This window comes from Aotus nancymaae, unplaced genomic scaffold, assembly GCF_030222135.1.
Source record: "Aotus nancymaae isolate 86718 unplaced genomic scaffold, 86718_ANA_hifiasm-v0.15.2.pri h1tg000020l, whole genome shotgun sequence".
Classification (NCBI taxonomy): domain Eukaryota; kingdom Metazoa; phylum Chordata; class Mammalia; order Primates; family Aotidae; genus Aotus; species Aotus nancymaae.
Window position 1 is genome coordinate 24,587,451 of NW_026988432.1, and position 24,692 is coordinate 24,612,142.

Sequence of the window (24,692 nt, forward strand, 5' to 3'; positions counted from 1 at the left end):
CAAAAACATTGTTCAATATTGACTTAGGGAATATTCTTAACATTGCTAATTTTCATCTTCATCCTTTGAAATGAATAAAAACTATCACCTCTTAGACTGTTAACAGAGGAAAATGAAATATGTGAGAAATGCTTACCAGTTACAAGTGAATAAAGGAGAGAGATGTTTCTCCAGAAACTTCAACAACTAGACGTGAAAAAAATAAGAACAGCTTTTGGCACAATCTCATCAAATGCTTCAGCAAGCAAGAAAGAAATAATAAAAAAACCAAACGCAATGAACAATACAGAACTTACAGCAATTAGAAATATCTGTTAAAGAAAAAATTGTTTTTCAACTTATTCCAGAGAATATCAGTCTGAAGACAACAAAGAGCATTGCAATACCTGATAAAATTCTGACTTCTGCTTCATTTCCTGTTCTTGAGCTGGCTGGATTTCGAGCTGAGCATCGGTAAATTCCAATGTCCCCTGGTTGGAGTCGGCTGATCTGCAATGCTCCAGAGGGCAAGACCACCACTCGGGAGTCACCTGGGATTGGAGTCAGGTCTTGTTGGTTCTTCTGCCAGTGTATTGTTGGCATGGGCTCCCCAATGACTTCACACTTGAGTAGCACTGTGTCTCCCATGAAGGCTGTGACAGATTCTGTCTGGGAAAGGAACCTCAGTGGTCCTAAGAGACAAACAAGAAGGAGGAATAAGTCTTTCAAATAAAGCACAATAATCGCCAGTTAAAAAAAAAAAAAAAAAAGAATCACACGTATTCTTTATAGAAAATTATATTTTACAAGGTGTTTACTCAAATATCATCTCATTTGCTCTTCACACTTTGTCACACTTTCTGTCTGGCACTACAGTATGTTCAGAGGCTAAAAAATAATGAAGATGTGCCATGCATCTCTAGAAGCTTACTATGTTGTTATTATTGGTAAATAAAACAGCCCCATAAAATGAGAAAAAAAAAAATAAGGAAATTGAGGTTCAGAGAAGTGAAATTCCACATCTAGTTCAGTTTTTAGGTTACAATCCTACAGACAGAAACTTGTTCTTCCGAATCCTGGTCCTATGGACAGAATTCCTGTTACTCCACTTTGGACAAAGGATTATGAAGCCATGAAGATTCATGAAGAACTGGTCAGGACATGACCACCAATTAGAAGTAACATGAACCATCAATTAGAATAACAAAGGACTGTCTTTTAGGCTTGACTGCTTAAGATAAATGTCCATCCACATTTGCCAGGTATGACTGCGGAGTAGTGAAAAAGACCTAAAAGTTGGAATTAGAATAGCTTGTGTTTTTAGCATAGTTGAGCCACCTATTATATATGAATACTTTGGAAATTTGTTTCATTTCTTTGGGCCATGAAATGGGATAATGTCTAATTCACACGGTCACTTTGTTCATATAAAAGAACATGTGAAAAGCATGCATTAATATGAAAGATGAATTAATATAAGGAAAAAAGAAATAAACGGGCCATTACTAAGTGTAAGCATGTTGAGAGAGAAGCCTTCTCCACTATGACATTGTACATGAGACAGGTAGAAGATATTTTCATCTTGCTATCTCAAACCCCCTTTTATGAACAAGTGGATATTTGTGATCCTAATTTTTGACCATGAAATTTTTGTGTTTTTTAAATGATTACAAAGAAATCTGTTGTTATCAATTATGCCATTGAAAAACCATTGGAAATTTCATTTGTTAGAGAAAATTCAAAAATTTTGATCATTATTTATGGTCGCTATTCATCCCAGTTAAATTCTGATATTTCTATTTTCATTTGAGTCATGCCAAAATTGTTTTAACTGTATGCACATGTCACAAAGAACTTTGATCCATTCATCAGTCTGGGGTTCATGTCAAGTTTTACTAATCATATTTTATGTTACTGTGATGTTGATTTTATAGATTTAAGTCAACATTCCCCAGGTCCAAGTTTAAATTTTGTCAAGAAACCTTTATTTTCTCATTAACATTTAGTGAACAGAAGTCTACTGTGTTCAGTTTTAATTTGGGTCTACTAATTTTCATAATCCTAATTTTTCCCACAACCTGATAAAAATTTTTCTGTGGCCAAAGGGCAAAGGTAAAATGGCCTAGGCCAACTCATAATTTAATATGAGAGACAATAAGCAATGTCATAGAGATGCTATTTCACTTTCTTCCCTAAGTGAAGGTGAAATTTTATGGCTCTTTTAGGGATTAGAGTTTTTGGACCACAGATTAACTGGATATATGAAATTAGACCAAAATTACATATGGCTTAGGTACAAGCTGCTGAAGGATATCATTCATTATAGTTATATCCACAGAAATAGACCAGCAATCCTAGATTTGCAATATTAAGATTGTTCTTTGTACGAATGATTGATGCTATACCATGCAGAAACCTTAATATTGATGAAAATATAAATTTGTTCCTCACATATAGATTATAAAATTACTCATCTGATTCTTAAACTAAGGCTCTGAAATCTGGATCCATGGGGCTACCTGGATAAACACTACAGATTGCCTAAAGGGGGCGCCAGCCACTTGCCTAATTTCATTCTTTTTCAGTTAGAAAAACTAATCTGTGTCTGTGCTACATCTACCACTGGGTGAAGAACAAAAGGACTTAGTTAACTTGTACCCAGGCTTATTGCTCAAAATCCAGTTTCCAGACTATCTGCAGTGTATAGTTTTGCGTCTATTCCAAAGAAGTACATCATCTACTACAGATTGGCTCAGATACGGATTTAAGGCATGTACTTAAACAGAGCATGATCTGTATGTAACACACAAAGCAAGCAAAACTGCAATGAGTAGTGATAGATGTGAGGCTTACATAGGGCAATGAAGTTTCAAACAAATTTTATTTAATAGTTTTCTTCTTGGTTGTCATCCCTAGTATTTTATTTTATAGTTAAGGAAATACAGTCAGGAACAGTTTTCTAATATACAGAAGTTATATATTTAATACATGTAGGTGAGAATAAAATTTTAAGTTGATTTAAACAATCTGGACATTTATGTATTCAGATTTATGGTTCTTTAGAAGTTATACACATTGGATAAACTTAAAACATTTAAACCATATATCCATGGTGGCTCACACCTGTAATCCCAGAATTTGGGGAGGCAAAGGCAGGAGAATCACTTGAGCCCAGGAGTTTGAAACCAGCCTGGGTAAGATGACGAAACCCAACTCTACAAGAAATTTTAAAAAATCACCCAGGTGTGCTCTCACACACCTGTGGTCCCAGCTTCTCGGGAGGCTGAGGTGGGAGAATCACCTGAGCCCAGAGGAAGAGGTTGCAGTGAGCTGAGACTGTGCCACTGTAGTGTAGCCTGGGTGACAGAGTGAGACTCTGTCTCAAAAAAAAGAAATAATGAAACAGAAAATAAAACATCTATTTTACACATGAATATCTATTCTATTCAAAAAACATATTTTCAAGTTATAGAGCCTAGAATATGTAAAATGAAGCAATAATTCAAATTGATACTCAACAATTGGTTTTCTATGTAAACATCTACCTGGAAGAATTAGACACAAAGCCTGGGATTGCATATTAATATAATTAGACTTAATAGAATTGGTTACTATTCTGCATATACTCTATGATGATTTCAGATGTTAATAAACTGGGGTCAGAACTGCATCCTGTTTAAAAGTTAACAATGCAATGCTTTTAAATTTCACATTGTTGATTACTTGTCAGAGTGAGAAATTAAAAACATGATGTGTAGTCTTTTCTTTCTGTCTCTAAAAGGGAAACTCTACACAGTAAAAAGCAATTCTAAGTTTATAAGGTTGTATATGGCTTGACTTAATGCTCCCAATACTGTGCTAAATTTTAGCACTTACATCTCATAGTAGTGTAACAATCCAGGAACAGTCTTAAAAGAAGTAGTTATAGACTATCAACTTAGTACTACAGTTTCAAGGCATGTATATGAATATCTAGTAATGAACAATAAACTCACTGTAACTCATATGTATGAAATACTGTATTTTCAGAAAAGTCATTTAATGTTCTAATGCAATACAAATGATTTCCATGCTTCATGCAGAGAGAAAAGTCATTTAATGTTCTAATACAATATAAATGATTCCCATGCTTCATTCAGAGAGAGATACAGGTATAATTTTCACTAGATCCTTGTGAAAAATAGTTACCTGCTCAACAAGAGCCCATTCATAGAAAAAGCCTGGTTCAGACTCATTAGGCCACATCCGATCTTTTGTAATCATAGCAGCAATGGTCTTCCTATCTCTCTGTTTTTCTCACTCAAACGCATTCCAAACATAGTCAAAACATCAGTGCTCCCACATCACCAAAGTTTTTGCTTCACTCAGGAAATCCTGAAGTTCCCCAAATGTTCTGGCATTGTCTTTTACCCCAAAACAGGCAAAGGGTTTTTTAAAATATGTGCCCAGGCATCTAGCACCATGTGCCTTTCAGGCTCATTTTCCACAACTTCTGCAAAACAGTTCTCAAATCTATTGACCTTGTAGATGTCCTAAACATGGTTTCCTCTTGGCTGCATTTCTTATGAACCTTCCTCTAAAAAGGAACACCCTCTCTCCTATCAAATCTCTTGTCATGCTTCAGGCACTGAGTCAAAAATCTCCCTTTTTTCCTAGTCTTACTTACTGGAAATCATCATTCTACCTTTTAAATTTTTATAGTACTCATAACTTGCATATACTATAAAAAGTTGGGTGTATAAATAAAAGCTTGAAAGTATATGTACATTCGTGTGGATGTTTTCTGTATTTTATTTCTGTGAAGTGTATCAAATATTTACTGAAAAAAAAATACATCAATATTGGTGGAGGTTCTATGGGACTCTAAACAGAGTATTGAAGACATCCACATTTTGAAAGTTGGGTTTGAGCTTTGGCTCTGTCACTTTCCAACATACTCTGTAGCAGTTTGGAATAATGAGATTACCTGGAGTCACTTCTCTACTTCATTAATTAACTAGCTAGATGACTTTGAGAACAAATTCACTTTTATCATTTATACCATTTTAAGCACCTTTATAAATGACCTTATTTAATCCCCACAACGGCTCTTTAAGAAAGTACTATTATTATCTCCACCTTCTAGATGGAACTGGTACCAAACTCTTTCAAATGTTTATAGTATGATTGTTATGTTTTCTTTTTTTTTTTTTTTTTGCCAAAGTCTTACACTGTCGCCCAAGATGAAATACGGTGGTTCGATCTCAGCTCACAGCAACCTCTGTCTCCCCGGTCCCAGTGACTCTCCCGCCTCAGTCTCCCAAGTAGCTAGGATGACAGGTGCACGCCACCAAGCCCAGCTAATTTTTGTATTTTCAGGAGAGACGGGGTTTCACCATGTTGGCCAGGCTGCTCTCGAACTCCTGACCTCAAATGATACCCCCGCCTCGGCCTCCCAAAGTGCCAGGATCACAGCCACTGAACCCAGCCCATGATCGTTATTTTTAAAGGTTTAGTATTAAATTATTATACTTCTTAAAATATCTTATTTCTCTGACATAAATGAAAATATTTCAAAAGGACTTTCTTTTATATGTCAATACTCTTCACTCAACCCACAAGTAGCAGTACTGTACTGAGTACACTTGGTTGTTTACTAAGTACATTCTGCCTCACATTGAACTCCTATAGACAAATTTCAGCCTGACGTACTGCACTATTCAAAATAGCACACAAAGGATTTTTGGTGATTTCAGAAGGCTTATATTGTTAGCCTAGGAAAAGGTTGTTTTCAACAATGGATTTCAAAGTTCCTACCTTCATACCTAGCCTGGTGCAAGATGCTATGGAAGCTTTAAATAGAGGAACACCTGGTCTTGTTGGAAGTGTCCCACATAAGCCAACCTACAGATTTCCACATTATTTGGATCTCCATGCATTAACAAAGATCAGAACCTAATAGTGAGAAACCATCAAAAGGAAAGAATATTTTGTTTTACATATGGAAAAGTCAGACACATATGGAAGCTCTGTTTAATCTCCTTATAAATGATAAAGACAGTTTTAATTCAAATTTTATAAGTGATTAATACACAGTAAAAGTGCCTGGGCTTCAGCTTCAAAAATTATACTGATGTCAACAGTTCTAATTATAGTTGAATAGTAAGCACTGAGTGCTGTTAGCAAGAGATTCAGTGCCATTATGAAACTACCATAGAGAAATGGGTCTCACCTTGTTTATTTTGATTCCTGTAAAGGATCTTCCACCGTTCTGTAACACTAATTTTAACACTAAAAGGATCCATTAGGAGTCTACTTATATATATGTTACTTTGTTAAGTGTTCCTCAATGCCTGTTAAAGAGCCGTAACCCCAATTTGTTCCTAGAACATTTATTATTTATCCATTCTCATTCCCTCATGGTGGCTTTCTCCCAGTTAGAACCAGCAGTCCTACAGGTTTTATTTCCAGCATTTACTTCAATGTAATTAATTAACTGGAATTTATTTGATAGCTATCATCCAGACTAATCTGTAAATTCCACAAATCAGGGTTGAATCTATCTTAGTCTATCATGTAAGCACTTAGCAGCGTGGTAAATGGCAAATACTTGGGCATCAAATATATGTGAATAAAAAATATGTATCGTTAAGACAGTCAGTTTAGGCAAATATTCCAAACCCTAAATATTGGAAAGTTTAGGAAAGACTAGTAATCACTAGGAAAGCATAAAGGGTTAAAGGAGCCTTGGAGTAGTGGCTTATGCATCTAATTTTAACACTTGGGGAATCCAAGGTGGAAGGATCGCTTAAGGACAGGAGTTTAAGACCAACTTGGTCAAGATAGAGAGATTCTGTCTCTATAAAAAAAAATATTTTAAATAGCCAGATGTGGAGTCGCACACCTGTATTCCTAGCTACTCAGGAAGCTGACGCGGCAGGATCATGGTCATGCATCTGCACTCCAGCCTGGGTGATAGAGAGAGACCCTGTCTTTAAAAAATAAAGAATAAAATAAGAGAAGGGAAAAGCAGTGATTGTTTTAGGAAAGTGGATAAAAGCTAAGGCTAAGAAATCCTTTCATTTGAAGATACTTGGGGGGTGAGGGGTAGAGAGGCTATGAATAAGGCATTCATGAAAATATTATCTAAGCCAATATATAGTTCAATTGGAAATCAGTAGACATTTTGAATGAGATTTCCTCATCCTCCCTTCCCATCACTGTCCTCAGGAGCAAAGTTATCAATGGTCTCAGGGCCGCTGGGACAGCCTGTGCAATGGATGCGGCCATCAGTCTCCTCAGACCAATACACACTTCCTCAGAAGCTAGGCACAACCCAAATATTTGCTGTCACAGGCAGTAGAAATGTTAATAGCAAAAGCAGCAAACATTTTTCATTTGGGTTTTTCCTTTGTGATGCTAAAAAATAGTGAGGTAAAAAATCACCATGGCAATGAATGGAAAGCTGCTCAAACTGTAGGGACATCGAAAGTGTTAGGCTCTCAGAATTAAAATGAGGAGAACAATAGTCTCTCCCTACCCTTCCACCCAAGCATACACACACTGCATAGACGACGAGAAATCTTTCCATCAGATCCAGACAGTCAGAAAGTTGGAATATCTTCGACATGTACTCTCATTTATTTAATTCTAAACTACTTTAGTTTTCAAGCAAAAGCGGAAATAAGGCATTTCACAGTCCTGGTTTATGCCAAGATTTGCCGCCTCTAGGGAGGTCTCTCCTCCACCCACACCCCCCCAGAATGGGCCTGTTCCTTCTTTTAAATTCTAATCTGAAAATGCCACATTCTTCCAACTTGCCCTCTAGCCTTGTTGGCAGACTATCAGGATCCACATCTTCTCCTGTGGAAGGTCTAATTATTAAGTAATTAAAGTTCATTTAATAAAAAGAGACTTATCAATTGGGGGACAGACCTTGGGGTTGGAAACACGCCTTGCTTTTAAATATTCAGCAGTGTGATAATACTCTGCAACTGCCAGAGGAGAGCTGCTGTAAATGCTTTGTTTGCTCCAAATTAAAGCCTGAAGGTTACATCCCTTCAAAGCCAGACCTCCTTTGCCCTTTTTAATTCTCAAATTAGCCAAAGGGCAGAGAATAGAGGCAATCCAAAGAGAAGTCCTCTAGAATTAGTCCTTTTCAAAAAGCAGCCAGAAGACCAATAAAGGATATGCAGGGAATTTGTTAGACGCTCATTTCGGCCCGTAAGTGCCATGTCCCTTTGCAAGCTATCATGTCCCTCTTCTCTCTCCCACCGCTTTTTATTTTTGCTTCAATATCATTGGCAAAATTACAGATTCCCACGTGGCTGGCCGAAAAGCAATTGTTGCATGGTGCAAACAAAGCCCTGGTAAGCATGCCTGGTAGGTGCCAGTCATGTTTGCCCAGCGGGTGATCTTATAAGAAACAATCACATGACCAAATGACTGAACTTCTGAAGGATGGCAGAGGAAAAGAAAAACCATATAGGCAGATTACACTCAGTGTGTCCAACTCTAAAAGCTTAGCAACACACAATGAGGTTTTGTCCTAGGCCAAAAATAGTCAAGGAGAAATGCCAGCAATTAAGTCTTTCTCAGAATCGTCCTTTGGGTTTGTCCAATACAACATCCTGTGTAGTGTTGGTACCATCCCAGATCCTTGAAGCAGTGAGAGCCTGACTATACATGAGACCTAGAACCAGATGGCCATTTGGGTACTGACCAAGAGCCAGTTTAAAGGCTGGTCTACCATAATCTCACCTAGGAGCACTCCTAGGTTATTTCTTAGCTGGCCTTCAAGGCCATGGAGTATTGAGGATTCTTCAGAATCATCCTTCTTAGTAACATCCTCAGGACTTTGGGTAGTTTGCATTTTGCCATTATAATAATTAGGAAAGCGTGCTGTCTCTGAGGGAATGTATTTTATAAAGGCATTGCACAGAATCACCCAGTAAATCCAGAATTCAATTCCAGCCCCCACCCAGCTTTCCCCTAGAGGTGGTTATCAGACTACACCATGTCCTAACAGGTCTGCTCCTCTTGATTTCATTATCAGCCATCAGACAAGTATGAGTTAGCTTGGCCCATCAATGTCTTTGATTAACTATAGGATCAACAAAGGCAGTTTGGGGAAGCATTGTTCTAGATAGCATTTTAATAACTATTTCATCCATTCGAGCTATTTTATAATATCTGTTCTAAGCACAAGGTTAAGTAATAGAGTTTTACCACCTCTTCCTCAAACTCACCTAGTGTTGTTTTTCTCTATTCTTCTTAAAATCTAATCAAATTATATGGAACATCAATGCCATTGCTTTATGGGAAAGTTAGAATGAAATCCTTCCCACAGCAGAGACTAAATAGCAAATCATGTATAGTGGCAATTACCTTTCACCTTAGCTCTGCTGGCGTCTTTGGTGATTGAAACAGGTTGTTTAACTGTGAGTACGCATTAAGCCAAATGTAGACTCATACTTAATATGTAGATCAGTTAGGAGTTGATTATTTGCTTGTTTTACTTTAAGATTTTCTATAGAAATTCTTTAAATTTCTAATATAGACAAATATTCACTAGTAATCAAAACTGAAAAGGTAACAAAAATGATATAGGACCTTAGCCTATCAGTGTTACAAATTCTTAAAATGATAATTAACAATACTTCTGAAAGTGTGAATTGATACACCACATTAGTAAAGTGAGTTGAAAATCTGCATAAGAATTTAACCATGGCTGGGCCCAGTGGCTCACACTTGTAATCCCAGCACTTTGGGAGGCCCAGTTGGGTGAATTACCTGAGGTCAGGAGCCCGAAACTAGCCTGGTCAACAAGGTGAAACCTCCACCCAACTAAAAATTAAAAAATAAACAGAGCATGGTTGCGTTGCGTGCACCTGTAATTCCAGCTATTCGGGAGGTTGATGCATAAGAATCACTTGAACCCAGGAGGCTGAGGTTGTCATAAGCCAAGATTGCACCACTGCTCTCCAGCTTGGGCAACAGAGCAAGACTCTGTCTCAAAACAAATTTAACCCAGTAATTTTTCTTCTCGGAATCCATATAGAAGAATACAAAGAAGAAAGTTACATATGCATTTAACATTGTTATTTAAAATAGTAAAAAATATAAAATAGGCTAATTTCACAATTGGTAATTTGTTAAGCAAATTATATCCACTGTACATAAAATTATATACATCCATAGAAAATTATGTTAATAAACATTTTTAAAAATGTTTAGTTTAAAATGAGGGAAAATTGTACTTCTAATCTTTTTCTATAACAAGCATATCTTTAAAAATACAAAAGGAAACTTTCCTAATGTTTCTAATACTCTAGGCAGTGCCTTATATTCAGTGAAAATTGCAAGCAACTTCTCACGAGCATATTGATTTCATGAAGGCATGTTTATCTCCACAAGCTTTGACAATAATTTTATTTTAATTCTCTATTCTGCAGATAAAATTCTTATTACAAAAACCTGAGATTGGTTTATAATCAATAATAATAAATAGTTTTACACAATTCAGGCTGAGGCTTTCTATTAAGCTAAAAATCTCATTACACATGGCTAATGAATGGTTGCAACACTCATAAAAGTTCATTGTGAATATGGCTGATACTTGTTGGGCCTACTTGAAAGTATGCACAATTCAGGACAGACAAAACCTTCAAAAGCAGAAGAGCAAACCCTTTAAGTTGGTACCATCTTCTGTTTTTCATCACACCCCTGTCACAACACTTTCCCTACTTTATCTAGGTTCTTCTTCCATACACTGCTACCTGCATTGATTGCATTAATTAATTGGAATTCCCAGATCTCTGATTCATTCACTCAGTTAGGGTGGTGACTAATTCTATGTATCACCTTGACTGAGCCATGGGGCACCCAGCCTTTTGGCCAAACGTTATTTTGGATGTGTCTATGAGGGTGTTTCTGGATGAAATTAACATTTAAATCAATAGACTGAATCAGACAATGCTTTCCCCAATGTGGATGGGCTTTATCCAATCCATTGAAAGGCTGAATAGAACAAAAGACAGAGTAAAAAAAATTCATTTTCTGTCTTACTGCTTGAGCTGGGGCATTAGTCTTCTCTTGCCTTTCAACTCAGACTTGAACTGGAACTTTCACCATCAACTCTCCTTGTTTTAAGGTCTTTAGATTCTAACTGGAACTATACCATCATGTCTCCTAGGTCTCTATCTTGCCAATTACAGATATTAGGACTTCTTAGCCTCCAGAACCATGTGAGTCAATTCCTTGCAATCAATCTCTTTGTCTTTCTGTCTCTATCTTTCTAAACAGATTAGCTCTTATATACTAAATAATATACTAATATATCTTAAATATATATTAATATAAAAATGTTATATATTTATATTGTGTGTGTGTATGCATGTGTGTGTGTGAGAGTGTTCTGTTTCTGGAGAATCCAGAGTACTAGAGTCACTCAGCATTTATTGAACGTCTAATATGTGCCAGGGATCATCCTAATTGCCTAAGGAATACAATGATGAACAGTATCAGTTTCTTTCCTCAAAGAGTTCATAGCCTAGTAGGAAAGGAAAAGATACAGAATAATGCACCATGATAAAAATGAAAGATATTAGTGGGTCAAAGATAAAATAATCCTCAGTGATACCTGTTGTGAAATCAATAATCAAAAAACAGCTTCAAAAATGGTGGACTATGGCTGGGTCTTGATTAAAGAATGGGAGTTCACCAGGTGCCCAAGATACAAAACAACATTCTAGACAGAGAAACATGTGCAAAAAGCAGTGAATCTAAAGACCACACATGTTTTTGGAGATGGCAAATAAGTCAGTAAATGATGAGAAGCAGTGAGGAGTTTGAAAACATTTTTTTTTTCAACTTCATAAGACAGCCTGATATTGTTCTTTTAAAAAATTGTATTGTAAGTCTTGTGTGTTTTGACTATAGAAGCACTGTGATTTTCATGAGGGGGGTATCTATGACTCCTATGTTTTGTTATTATTCCCTAGATACACAGTAGCATTCAATAAATATTAATACCCAAATAAAGAAATAATTAGTAACATATGTTTCTGCTATATTAACATGTTATATCACGTTATGTAACAAGTTGTGCTATGTTATAGTTAAGTGCAATACTGTTCAGAAAATGATTCACTCTTCTGGATTTCAGAATACCAAGGTAGGAATACAGAATTCACATCCAGCATATTTTCTGAATGAAACATTACAAAGCCCTAACAACAAAGATTTTCATAAAGAGAAAATTTAGCAAGACATTTCTTATTAGTTTCAAAGGTCATTGAAACAATTTATTGGGTTTTGTTTCAAACTTTTAATTGAGCATGTTATCCAAAGGTTTAAATTATCTTCTATCTGACAATCTATTAACCCGAGTTCCTATTTTTCTTATCAGCAGCAGTCATTGAATACATACCAGGCACTATATTAGGTATAACAATGTAAAGTTTTGCCTTTATATGGCTGTAAATGGCCCTTCTGAGATTCTCTGGCAATATGTATTACTCTACATTTGTTTCATAGGACCATCCTCTTCTCAATATAAGTGATTTTTTTTCCCTGCCAAAAACATGTGCCTGAGTGCTATATTCAAAATATGCAGAAAGAGACAAAAACAGGAGAAAGCTAAATGGAACAAGTTTTCAATACAAGGAGGCAGCAGAAAGAGTAGTGTCTGCTCAAGCCTTTATTCTGTACTATATCATTCATTGAAGCTAATTTGGTAATAGCTAAGATTCACATCAAATATATCAAAAGGAGTCAAATTGTTTCTTCTCATAATTTTAATATATTTTTCCTCCCCATAAAATCCATTTTGTAAAATTAGAAGCAAGAAACCCCAACAGAAATAGTAATTTAGATTAAAGACTTCTGGTAAATCTATATAATGTTAATTTCAATTTGGAAGTACCTACTGGGGGAAAATTGGAGGTAATAAAATGCATTTGCATATAGTGCCTTTGCACAATGAAAATGAAAAACCAAAATATTTCTGCATAACTGCATAACTTGTGTGATTTTCAACCTTCTCTACTGAGACTCTGGGAAAATCAAAACTTGTTTAAGAATTATTGAATTGTTGATAAGCTGACCCAGAATAACCTGACACAATAGCCACTCAAAGGGAAATGATGATGTTTGACGCTAAAGTTTACAGTTTTGAAATGTGTCTCAAACTCACAAGAATCAAAGCTCACCACAAAAGCCTGAAATGATGTTTTATTTCAACACATTTCGTTGTGTACTCACTCCCCAACAATCACTGGGCTGTAGAAAAATGTTAGTACATTGGAGAATAGTAAATCATCCTTCATGAAAATCTTTCAGTTGTGGGGACATTCTCCTGGGTCAAGTTATATCACATGACACTTAGACTGAGAATAAAGATGAAGAAAGGGGACACCTGGGAAGTCAGATATATTTCTACGCTGCTTCTTTGAGGGTCAAAATCTGGCTGCAGGTATGTGTGGTAGGAAGTAAATTATTCCTTCAGAACAGCTTTAAACCTCAAGTGTCAGGGTACTTATGCAGTTTTTATAGAATCGGCAGCAACATTGCTTCCAAGCTTGTTTATGACCTTTCCTGATATTAATAGCTATGAACTTCAAAAGAAGTATTACAGTATTAAGAAGTATTTATTAAAAAGAAGCATGGTTTAGTAGGACATGAGCTTTGATGATCAGTGGGCCAAGAGGAACATGGAAAAAGATTAACCTGGAGCTATAAGCAGGGTAGGTAATTTAGATGCCACATACCACCTTACTAAGTCTGCATTTTATTTCAACCACATTGAGGCATTATTAAGGGATTTTAAGCAAGGAAATGACATGACCAGATTTACAAGTCTGGAAGACCATTCTGGCTGCTGTACAGAGAACAGTTTGAGGAGGTGGTGGTGAATACAAGAGTGGAAGCAGGAGTCTCAGACAAAAACTTAATAGCAGTCAAGGCAAAAGGAAATAGACAAGTAAGGTAGCAGTTGGGATGGATAAAAGGAGAAAGTCTAGCTATATTTTGATGTATAATGAACAGAACCTATTGAAGGTTGAGTATAGTTTATGAGGAAAAGTGTTGGGTCAAGAACAAATCTCAGTTTCCAAGTAAAATATTTAGGTGATCTTAGAAATAAATTTTTGGTGCTGCAAAAGAAATAGCACTGGAACATACATTTTCTCAGCAAGGCAAATTTGCTCCTGTAGGAGGGTACCCCTCAGAGGTCTGGTTGTCATGAGAGCACACCTGAACAGAGGAAAGCAGAGGCTGTTATTATCTCTAACACAGCTTGTCTCTGTTACTGTGTCCTACCTCCATTGAATGGAGTTGATCGCACAATCTAAGCTAAACCCAGTTGGCTAACTTGAAAAGTGTAGGAATGCAGTTATACCAGTGGGAAGGCAGGAAGATCAGTTTCAATGGGAATAGCCATTGCAATGGGAGGGGTAATTCACAGAGTGCGTAACAGATGTGAAATGTGAGCTCTATAGATAAGGACTGGCAGGAAGGTTGTTTACCAGGGCAGGGGGAACACAGAGAGTAAGGAAGTCTGGCCTTGAAAGCAGGGAACAAAAAACAAGGAAACTTAAGCTGGCTAAATTTATTGAAGAATTTCTTCCTGTATTCAACAGGTCACAATTTTGCTTAGGTTATGTTGGTATAAAAATGTGGTAGTATGGAAGACAGTAAAAAAATGCATGTGAGCAAGAGATATGGCTAAAAAATAAACAGGAGTAACGGACTAATTATTGGACTTCAATTTCTGAATCTCAAAAATGAAAAAGATTGATCCCAAGGCTTCTATCATTTATAAAAACACATTACTTTGTAATTCTATGTTTAAACAACCTAATATGTGACCAGAACTTACATTCATCCATGTCATTCATTCAGGACATAATTTATATCAATCATTCAGGACATAATTTAACAAAACTAATGTAGTAGATACATCAGACACTGAAACTCCAGAAGCAAATTATAAACATTCCCTATCACCACCCTAAGGAAGCTGCCTGTCTAGTAGAAAATGCAGAGTTCACCAGGCAACACTTATCACCAGGGTTCTTAACAGAGGAGCTTAAAAACAAGCCTAGGGATTTATGGTAAGACAGGAGTCAATGAAAACCCCAAAACTGCAAAAATCTGACCAACTAAATTTGAGTATTAATTTGAACATTATATTATTTCTTTTGCTTATAATAAATAAGCTACCTTGTCATTTATTGAGCCTTCTTATTAATTTTAAGTCATTTACCCTGATTTATATTGGTTCTGTAACTAGAACTCTGGTTCTCAAAGGTTGTCTCAATATTGCTATTTTAAAATCATTCAGCTTTTCAAGGAAGAGAAGATCAAGAGCCCATGTTTAAAACAGCTAGATGTATCTTAAATTTTGCCAGGTTTTATGACTTGGCTTTGAATCAAAGTTTGCTTGCACCAGTATTTAAAGTGAGGTACAGATACTTCTACATCAGAACAGTATTTGAGACACATACTGATATTTTATTGTAATCACAGTTTGTACTTTTGAAAAACTGCTACTGAGTCTTAGATGTAGAACCATCTATTAAGATGCCAACAGAGTTCATCAATCTGAGGCCACCTATGAGTAATATGTGTGTCTTCAAGATAATTTCTCACTAGTAAATTTATAAAGGGTTAACCTAATTTTAAGCTTAAACCTAGGAATCTCGTAACATATCAATATTTTCCAAATTTCTTACCTGATATGTAACATAGGGAGCTATGTTTTAGGAGGTTCTATGAAATCAATTACTAGCAATTCTTGTTTCTGATAATTCTTCATTAACAACAACATGTTCTATCCCAGCTAGTCTTCTCACTGAGTTCTTAAGCATGACTTTATATTTCCCTATGTACTTCACCAGCTGTGCCTCCCTCTGCCCTCCACCCCTGTGTTCAATTAGTTTGCTCTTTTCCAACTCATGAGGGCTGAGCCGTGGTTGGAATTGCTCAACATTGAATCCTCTTTGCCTGGTACATGGTAGGCACTCAGTAAGTATTTGCTGAGTGCACAGCTAAAATATAAGGATGCAACTCAAACTTCTAAGCTCAAATCAAACATGTATTTCTCTGTTTTCTTTGTTGCTATTGCATAGATCTTAGTCTCATTGACACTCATTTGGAAATCAGCAGCTATTTATTGGTACAGATACCATATTTTCATCCAATTAAATTTTAGATTACTCAAAGCCAGATATAGTGCTCTATATTCCTTGGATATTCACAGTGTCTTACATGGTAAAAATGCCAAATAATACTCTCCTTAAGTCTGACTACATTAAGAAGTGATTATTTTTGTTTTGTCCATTCAGGCAAAGGGCCATCTGTTAAGATAACTCTAAAATATTCTGTTTCAATGGATTTACTTCATCTTAAAATTGTGATGACTGGTCCTTTTCACTGCAGAATATTTTGGTGATGGCCTCAATTTATGAAAAATTCATTATGGTAACTCAGAATTTAAAACTTGCAATAATTTAGACCCTAAAGGGTTAGATTCTCTTTGAAACAACTAGTAAGAAAACGTTTTGTAAGCCAATTAATTATACAAACCAGATTTACAGTACACTCTGTATTATGTAAAGTGACTCCTCCTGTTTCTAAAACATAGGATCTAAATTATAAATTTTCCATCCCACTTATCAATCCCGTCTTTTCCTTGATGGGTTTGATATCAACAGCTACATAGCTCTCCAAAATCATTCTACAAGCTCCTAACAAGTAAGAATGAGACTTAAGTTACTTAGTAGTCTTAGCCTAACTCAGCACCTTTAGAGTAGTATGTAGTCAATGGCTATTGGCTGATTGATTATTGAAAGCCTGATATTTGTACTTCTATCCTTCCATATTCATCTTCTATCATTTTCAGAATTCCTTAGTGTTTTAATAAAAGGGATCTAAATATTCTTAGATTTATCACTTTAAATCTAGAAAAGGCCTTAGTGATCGAATATACCCCATAATTTCATTTTATGAAAGAATATATGATGAATATAAAAAAGTAAGGATTTTTACCACATTTCCAATTCCTAGTTCCAAATCTTATATATTAGAGGTTCTCTGTAACTCATCTTTGATTGGTGATTGAAAACACATTTCCATCTAAATGCATTAGCACTGAGCATCCCCTCCCCTGTTAAGCTTCCTGTTTGAAAAGCCATTATGTCTGATATCATGACATATGTGTATATGTGTATTTATGTGCATGATTACTATTCATGCGTATGCATATATGTATATATATGTGTGTATATAGATATCTATATAAAGAGGTGTATGTGTCTAAGTATATTTATTTGCAAATGTCTAGTCAAATGTATACATATAGCCCTCTATTTTTATGTAGGCTTCTGTATACACACATACACATTTGCTTCACATGTTTTCTTGCTAAAATATATGGTAAATTATTAAAACCGGTAGTGAATTCATTGCAAAAAGCAATCATATTATCTTAGTGCATTGTTCTTTGTTGCTAAAAATTTTATGTTAAATAACTGACATAATTAACAAAAATGTTTTTTGCAATATTTATATATGTGTATTTTGCCTTATAGAACACTTTTCATACTTGTTATTTCCAGTACTTTTTAAAAAGTAATCAGAAAATAGGTCTAGAAATAAGCTGACTTGGGTTCTATCATTTAGAGAAATGGTAATAATCTTATAAACCCTGAACTTGTCCATAACAGATTTTTCAATATGATTCAAACTCATCAGAGAAGATGCCTTATTATTCACACCAAGCTGAACTGCTAATTTTCAGAGACAAATGCACCTGTGGAAAAAGAAATCCTATCTCTAAATTGTATTATCCACTGACAAGACCACATACTGTTTTGTCCTTGTTGTTAATACAGAAATCAGAGGGTGTAAATCTCTTCATCTTTTTGTCATCACTTCTTGCCAGGGTGTTAATGGCCTGCAGCCAGGAAGTTGTATAGGCCTCCAGCCAATCAGCAATGAAACCATTTAATTAGCTTTTCAAACAGGAAGCACAACAGGGGAGGGGATGCTCAGTGCTAATGCATTTAGATGGAAACGTATTTTCAATCACCAATTAAAACAAAGGACAGGAGATTTTAATTCTTTGTGATATAAAGTGGATAGAGAGACTCATTTCATTTATTAAGTGATAAAGGCTAATTTTACTAATTGAAAGTGCATTATCAGTGTCTTAAGAGACTTCCTTTCAAAGGCTAAGTCCAGTTTCCTCCTGCCAAAACCAAAATGAAAGTACTGTATTACTTCAGCGAAAAGCAGGAGAAAGCTCTCCTGCTTGGAGAAACCAACACATCTAAGAGCAGATGGTTTGGTCTGATACAGAGGCTGTAAACTGTCTAATTCTGGGAAAAAAAAAATGGATTTAAAAATCATGACCACATTAATAATGCCTATTAACAGTTGGATAAGCTGTGCTATGAAGCTGTAGATATTCCAAATTTTGACATTTTGAGGGGGAAAAATCTCGAAGTTGAGATAAACAATTGCCTAAAATTATGACTTGGAAAAGATATTCTCTGGTATCCACAGGGGTTGTATTATAAAAGCATTAAATATTATATAATTTGTGAGCAAGTTTTAAAAACATTTGTTGATGAATAAAAGGGGAAGTGACCCTCGTTTTTATCATTGTTGACAAGATCTAAAAATGAAAGTTTAAAATTAGTATCCTTAAGTCTTAATTGCATAGTATCAAACTCTGAACACCTTCACTTTTTGCTGGAACTACTGTTTTGTAGCTAAGAAGACACAGATGAAGTAAACATAATATAAAGCATTTAGCAACACAAAGGATAGAAAATAACATGTTTGGCTCTCTCTCCATTTCTGCGAATATATGTTAATGATAGTTTTTTTAAAAAAAGAAACAAATTGATTAATTTTTCTAAAATGCTACAAGAGATAGTGCAAGGATAGACGAGCCTGCTTTAATTAGTCCTAAAAGTTGCAGAGTGATAACAGGGTTTAGATAAAAGCACAAAGAATATACAAGGTCTTAATTAGTGATCAAACTGAACACTGAGTTTGCAATACCTGTTTCAAGCTGCTGTCTAACTTGAAATCTTGCCTTTCTTTAATATACCCATGTTCTCATACACTTACCCTGGCTACTCCATTCCAATCTGCTCCTGCTCGGATTGCCCTGGAAGAACTTAGGAGGGCACAACTATCATCTTGAAGCAGTCTGTGGCAGAAGGCAGCAAACTGTAGCTAAAAGGCAAAATCTAGTCCACTGCCTGATTTTGTAGGACCTACAAGCAAAGAATGGCTAAGCAAAATAATTTTAAGAAGAGGAGGAGGGCAGAGTAAGATGGCTGAACAGAAGCCTACATTTGCCACCCTCGCTTCCCACTAAGACACACAGGAACACCAAATTTTAACAACCACCTATGCACCAAAAATCACCATCAGAAGAATCAAAAATCAAGTGGACATTCACAATGCGTGATTTTAACTTCATATCGCTGAAAGAGATTCTGAAGAGGCTGGGAGATAATCTTGAATCATTGATAATCATCCCTCCCCTTTTTCACAGCTGTGGTGGCCATGCAGCACAGAGAGAGAATCTGTGCATTTGTAGGAGAGACAGCAAAGCAACTGAGGGACTTTACATTGAACTCAGTGCTGCCCTGTCACAGTGCACAGCAAAGCCCTGCTGGACTGAGCTGGTGCGCATCCATGGACACAGCATTTGGGCCAGCCGTAGCCAAAGGGGAATCACCCATTCTAGCAGTCAGAACTCAAGTTTCTTGGCCCACCTTGGCACCATGGGCCAAAGTGCTTTGGGGTTCTAGGTAAACTCAAAAGACAGTGTAGGACACAAAAACTTCAACTCCTAGGCAACTCCTAGTCCTGGGCTGGGCTTAGAGCCAGTAGACTAGGGTGGCATGTGACCTAGGAAGATATCAGATGGGGAGGCTAAAGGAGTGCATGCGGCATTGTTCCCTCAACCCCAGGCAATGTGGCTTGCAGCAACAAAAGTGACTACTTCTTTCTGCTTGAGGAGAGGAGAGAGAAGACCAAAAGATGAAGGAGGACTTTGCCTTGCATATTGGATATCAGCTCAACCATGGTAGGAAAGGGCACTGGGCAGAGTTCTAAGGCCACATTCTAGAGCCTATCTCAAAAATGACATTTCTAGACACACTGTGTCCAAGAGGGAACTGCTGCCTAGATGGGAAGAACTCAGTTGTAGCAGGACTCATCACCTGCTAAATAAAGAGCCTGCAGACCCTTCAAAACCAATAGTGATGCCAAGTTACTATACCAAGGACCTAGAGCTCTGAGATATCATGGCTTCAGATGTGATCCAGCACATTCGCAGCTGTGTTGGCTAAGATGAAAGACTCCTTCTGTTTGAGGAAAGCAGAAGGAAAAGCAAAGGTGACTCTGTCTTGCACTTTAGATACCAGCTTCGACCATAGAGGGTAAAGCACCAAGTGAACACTGGGGTCTCTGAGTCCAGGCATAGGATCTTGGATAGCCTGTCTGGACCTGCCCTGGGCCAGAGGGGAGCCCACTGCCATGAAGGGTGGGTTTCAGGCCTGACAGCATTCACCATAAGCTGACAGAAGAGCCTTTGGGCTTTAAGTGAACATCAGTGGTGGCCTGGAAGAATCCCCTGTGAGCTGGAGGTGGTGGTGGTCATGGGGAGAGGCTCCTCTGCCTATGAATAGGGAAGGGAAGAATGGGAATGCCTCTATCTTGTGGTTTGAGTGCCAGCTTAACCATAGTAGAATAGAACATCAAGTAAATTTCTAAGGTTTTTGACTCTAATCTCTGGTTCTTACAGCATCTCTGGACCTACCCAGGGTCTGAGGGAACTTGCTGCTCTGAAGAGAGAGGAATAAACATGACTGGCTTTCCCACCTGCTGGTCATAGAGCCCTAGAGCCTTAAATGAACATAGGTAGTAGCCAGGTAGTGGTTACAGAAGGCCATAGACAAGAACCAGTGCTGTGTTTGCTTCAGATCAGAACCAGCACATTCCCAGTGGTGGTAGCCACAGGAGTGCTTGTGTCTCCCCCACCCCCAGTTCCAGGTGGCTTTGCACAGAGAGATTTTGTTTGTTTGAGACAAAGTAAGGACAATGAATGAGAGTCTCTGCATAGTAATCCAGAGAGCTCTTTCAGATCAAATCTAAGACCACCACAGTGATATCTCTATGAGTCTGCAAGAACCACAGCATTATTAGGCTTTGTACCCATGTTCCTTCAAATACCTGGAAAGCCTTCCCAAGGAGGACAGGCACAAACAAGGCCAGACTGCGAAGACTAAAATAAATGTCTAACTCTTCAATGCCCAGATACTGATAAACATCTACAATCATCAGGACCATCCAGGAAAACATGACCTTACCAAATAAACTAAATCAACCACCAGGGACCAATTCTGGAGAAACGGAGATATGTGACTTTTCAGAGAGAATTCAAAATAATTATTTTGGAGAAACTCAACAAAATTAAAAATAACACAGCAAAGAAATTCAGAATTCTATCATAAATTTAACAAAGAGATTAAAATAACAGAATCAAGCAGAAGTTCTAGAACTCAAAAATGCAATTGACATACTGAAGAATGTATCAGAGTCCCTTAATAGCAAAATCTATTAAGCAAAAGAAAGAATTAGTGAGCTTGAAGACAGGCTATTTGAAAATACAGAGTCAGAGAAAAAAAAAGAAAAAGGAATAAAAAACTATGAAGCACACTTACAAGATCTAGAAAATAGCCTTAAATGGCAAATCTGTTATTGGCCTTAAAGAGAAAGTAGAGAAAAAGATAGGAATAGAAAGTTTATTTAAAGGGATAATATCAGATAACCTCCTAAACCTAGATAAAGATATCAATATTCAAGTACAAGAAGGTTTACAGAACACCAAACAGATTTAACCCAAAGAAGACCACCTCAAGATATTAAACTCTCAAGGATCAAGGATAAAGAAAGGATGATAAAAGCACCAATGAAAAGAAAAAAAAATAACATACAATGAAGCTCCAATATGTCTAGCAGGAGACTGTTCAGTGGAAACCTTATAGGCCAAGAGAGAGTGGCATGACATATTTAAAGAGCTGAAGGAAAATAACTTTTACCCTAGAATGATATATCCAGTGAAAATATCTTTCAAGCATGAAGTAGAAATAAAGACCTTCCTAGACATACAAAAGCTGAGGGATTTCATCAACACCAGATCTGTCCTACAAGAAATGCTAAAGAAATTTCTTCAATTCGAAAGAAAAAGATGTTAATAAGCAATATGAAATGATCTGAAAGTACAAATCTTACTAATAGCACAAAGAAAAACACAGATTATAACACTGTAATTGTAATCTATAAACTACTCTTTAATAGAAAGACTAAACAATGAACCACTCAAAAGTAATAACTACAACAACTTTTCAAGACATAGATAGTACAGTAAGTCATAAGGAGAAACAACAAATAGTTAAAAAGCAAGGGGATAATGTTAAAGTGTAGAGTTTTTATTAGCTTTTTTTGCTTGTTTATGCAATCAGCATTAGACAGATCTTCCAGACAGAAAATCAACAAACAAGCATCAGATTTAGTCTGTGCTAGAGACCAAATAACCCTAATAGCTATTTACAGAACACTTCATCCAATGGCTGAAAAATACATATTCTTCTCCTCAGGACATGAACAGTTCTCAAGGATAGAGCATAGGTTAGGTCACAGTTTAAAGCATAGATTGTCATTAGCTTAAAATAATGAGTCATAAGATAGTCTTTGCAAGCCTCATGGTAACCTCAAATTGAAAAATATACAGTGGGGACACAAAATTAAAAAGAAAGTAAAATATACCACTAGAGAAAATTACTATCACTAAAAGGAAGACAAAGAAAGAAAGGGAGAGAAGATCACACACAAAAAAACCCAGAAACCAAATAACAAAATGACAGGAATAAGTCCTTACTTACCAATCATAACATTGAATGTAAATGGTCTAAACTCTCCAATCCAAAGACATATACTGGCTTAATGGATTAAAAAGTAAGACCCAATGATCTGTTGCAAACACATTTCACCTGTAAAGATGCACATAGACTGAAAACAAAGGGATAGGAAAAGATATTCCATGCCAGTGAAAGCCAAAAGAAAGAGCAGGAGTAGCTGTATTTGTGTCAGACAAAACAGATTTCAAGACCAAAACTATAACAAAAGAGAAAGAACGTCAATTATATAATAAGGGGTCAATTCAGCAGAGAATGTATTAATTGAAAGTATACACACATCTAATGCAGGAGCACCCAGGCATACACAGCAAATATTGTTAGAGCTAAAGAGAGAGAGAGACATGAATACGATAACAGCTGGACAACACCTCACTTTCAGCACTGGACAGATCTTCCAGACAGAAAATAAAGAAACATCAGATTTAGTCTTTGCCAGAGACCAAATAAGCCTAATAGGTATTTACAGAACACTTCATCCAATGGCTGAAGAATACATATTCTTCTTCTAAGGACATGAACCATTCTCAAGGATAAAGCGTTAAGTTAGGTCACAAAACAAGTCTTCAAACAGTCCAAAAAACTGAATTAATATCAAGTATCTTCTCTGATCCCAGTGGAATTAAATAAGAAATCAATAACAAGAGACATTTTGGAAACTATATAAACACATGGAAATTAAACAGTATGCTCCTGAATCAAAAAGGAAATTGAAAAATTTCTAGAAACAAATGGTAATGGAAACACAACATACCAAAACCTATGAAATACAGTAAAAGCACTACCAAGAGGGACATTCATAGTTATGTGTCTACATCAAAAAGAAAGAAAAATTTCAAATAACCTAATAATGCATCTTAACTAAAAAAAAGGCCAAGTCAAACCCAAAATTGTTTCCAGATGAAATGATCTTATATTTGGTAAACTCTAAAGGCTCCCTAAAACAACTATCAGAACTGATAAACACTCAGTAAAGTTAAAGGATACAAAATCAATATAAAAAATCATTAACATTTCTATATGCTTAAACAATCTGAACAAGAAATCAAAAAGTAATCCCATTTACCACAGCCACACATAAAATTAGATACTTAGAAGTCAACCAAAGTGAAAGATCTCTACAGTGAAAACTATTAAAAACTGATGAAAGAAACTAAAGAAGACATACAAAAATGGAAAGATATGTCATGTTCACAGATTGGAAGAATCAATATTTTAAAAATTTCCACAGTACCCAAAGCAATCTACAGATTCAGTTTAATCCCTATCAAAGCACAGATGGCATTCTTCACAGAAATAGAAAAAAAGCCTAAAATTTATATGGCACCACAAAAGACCCCAAATATCTAAAGCTGTCCTGACCAAAAACAAAAAAAACTAGGAGAATAACATTACCTGACTTCAAATTATACTACAGAGCTATAGTAGCCAAAACAACATGGTACTGGCATAAATCTAGACACATAGACCCATGGAACAGAATACAGAACCCAGTAATAAATCCGTATACTTACAGTGAATCATTTTCAACAATAAACAGTGGTGGGAAAACTGGATATTCATAGGCAGAAGAATGAAACTTGACCCCTATCTCTCGCCATATACAAAAATCAAAATGGATTAAAAACTTAAATATAAGACTTCAAACTATCAAAGTACTACAGTAAAATTTTGGGGAAACTCTCTAGAACCTTGGTCTGGGCAAAAATTTCTTGAGTGGCATCCCATAAG

At 36.2% G+C, this 24,692-nt stretch overlaps 1 protein-coding gene across 3 annotated transcripts in view; it reads right to left on the bottom strand.

Moving 5' to 3' along the window:
* Nucleotides 1-24,692, bottom strand: part of DCC (DCC netrin 1 receptor) — a 1,184,710-nt gene that overhangs the window by 622,121 nt on the left and 537,897 nt on the right. For all 3 annotated transcript variants that reach the window (XM_012464272.3, XM_012464274.3, XM_012464273.3), the window contains exon 3: nt 387-671. In XM_012464272.3, the coding sequence (XP_012319695.1) occupies nt 387-671 (285 nt within the window). The remainder of the gene's footprint in view (nt 1-386; nt 672-24,692) is intronic.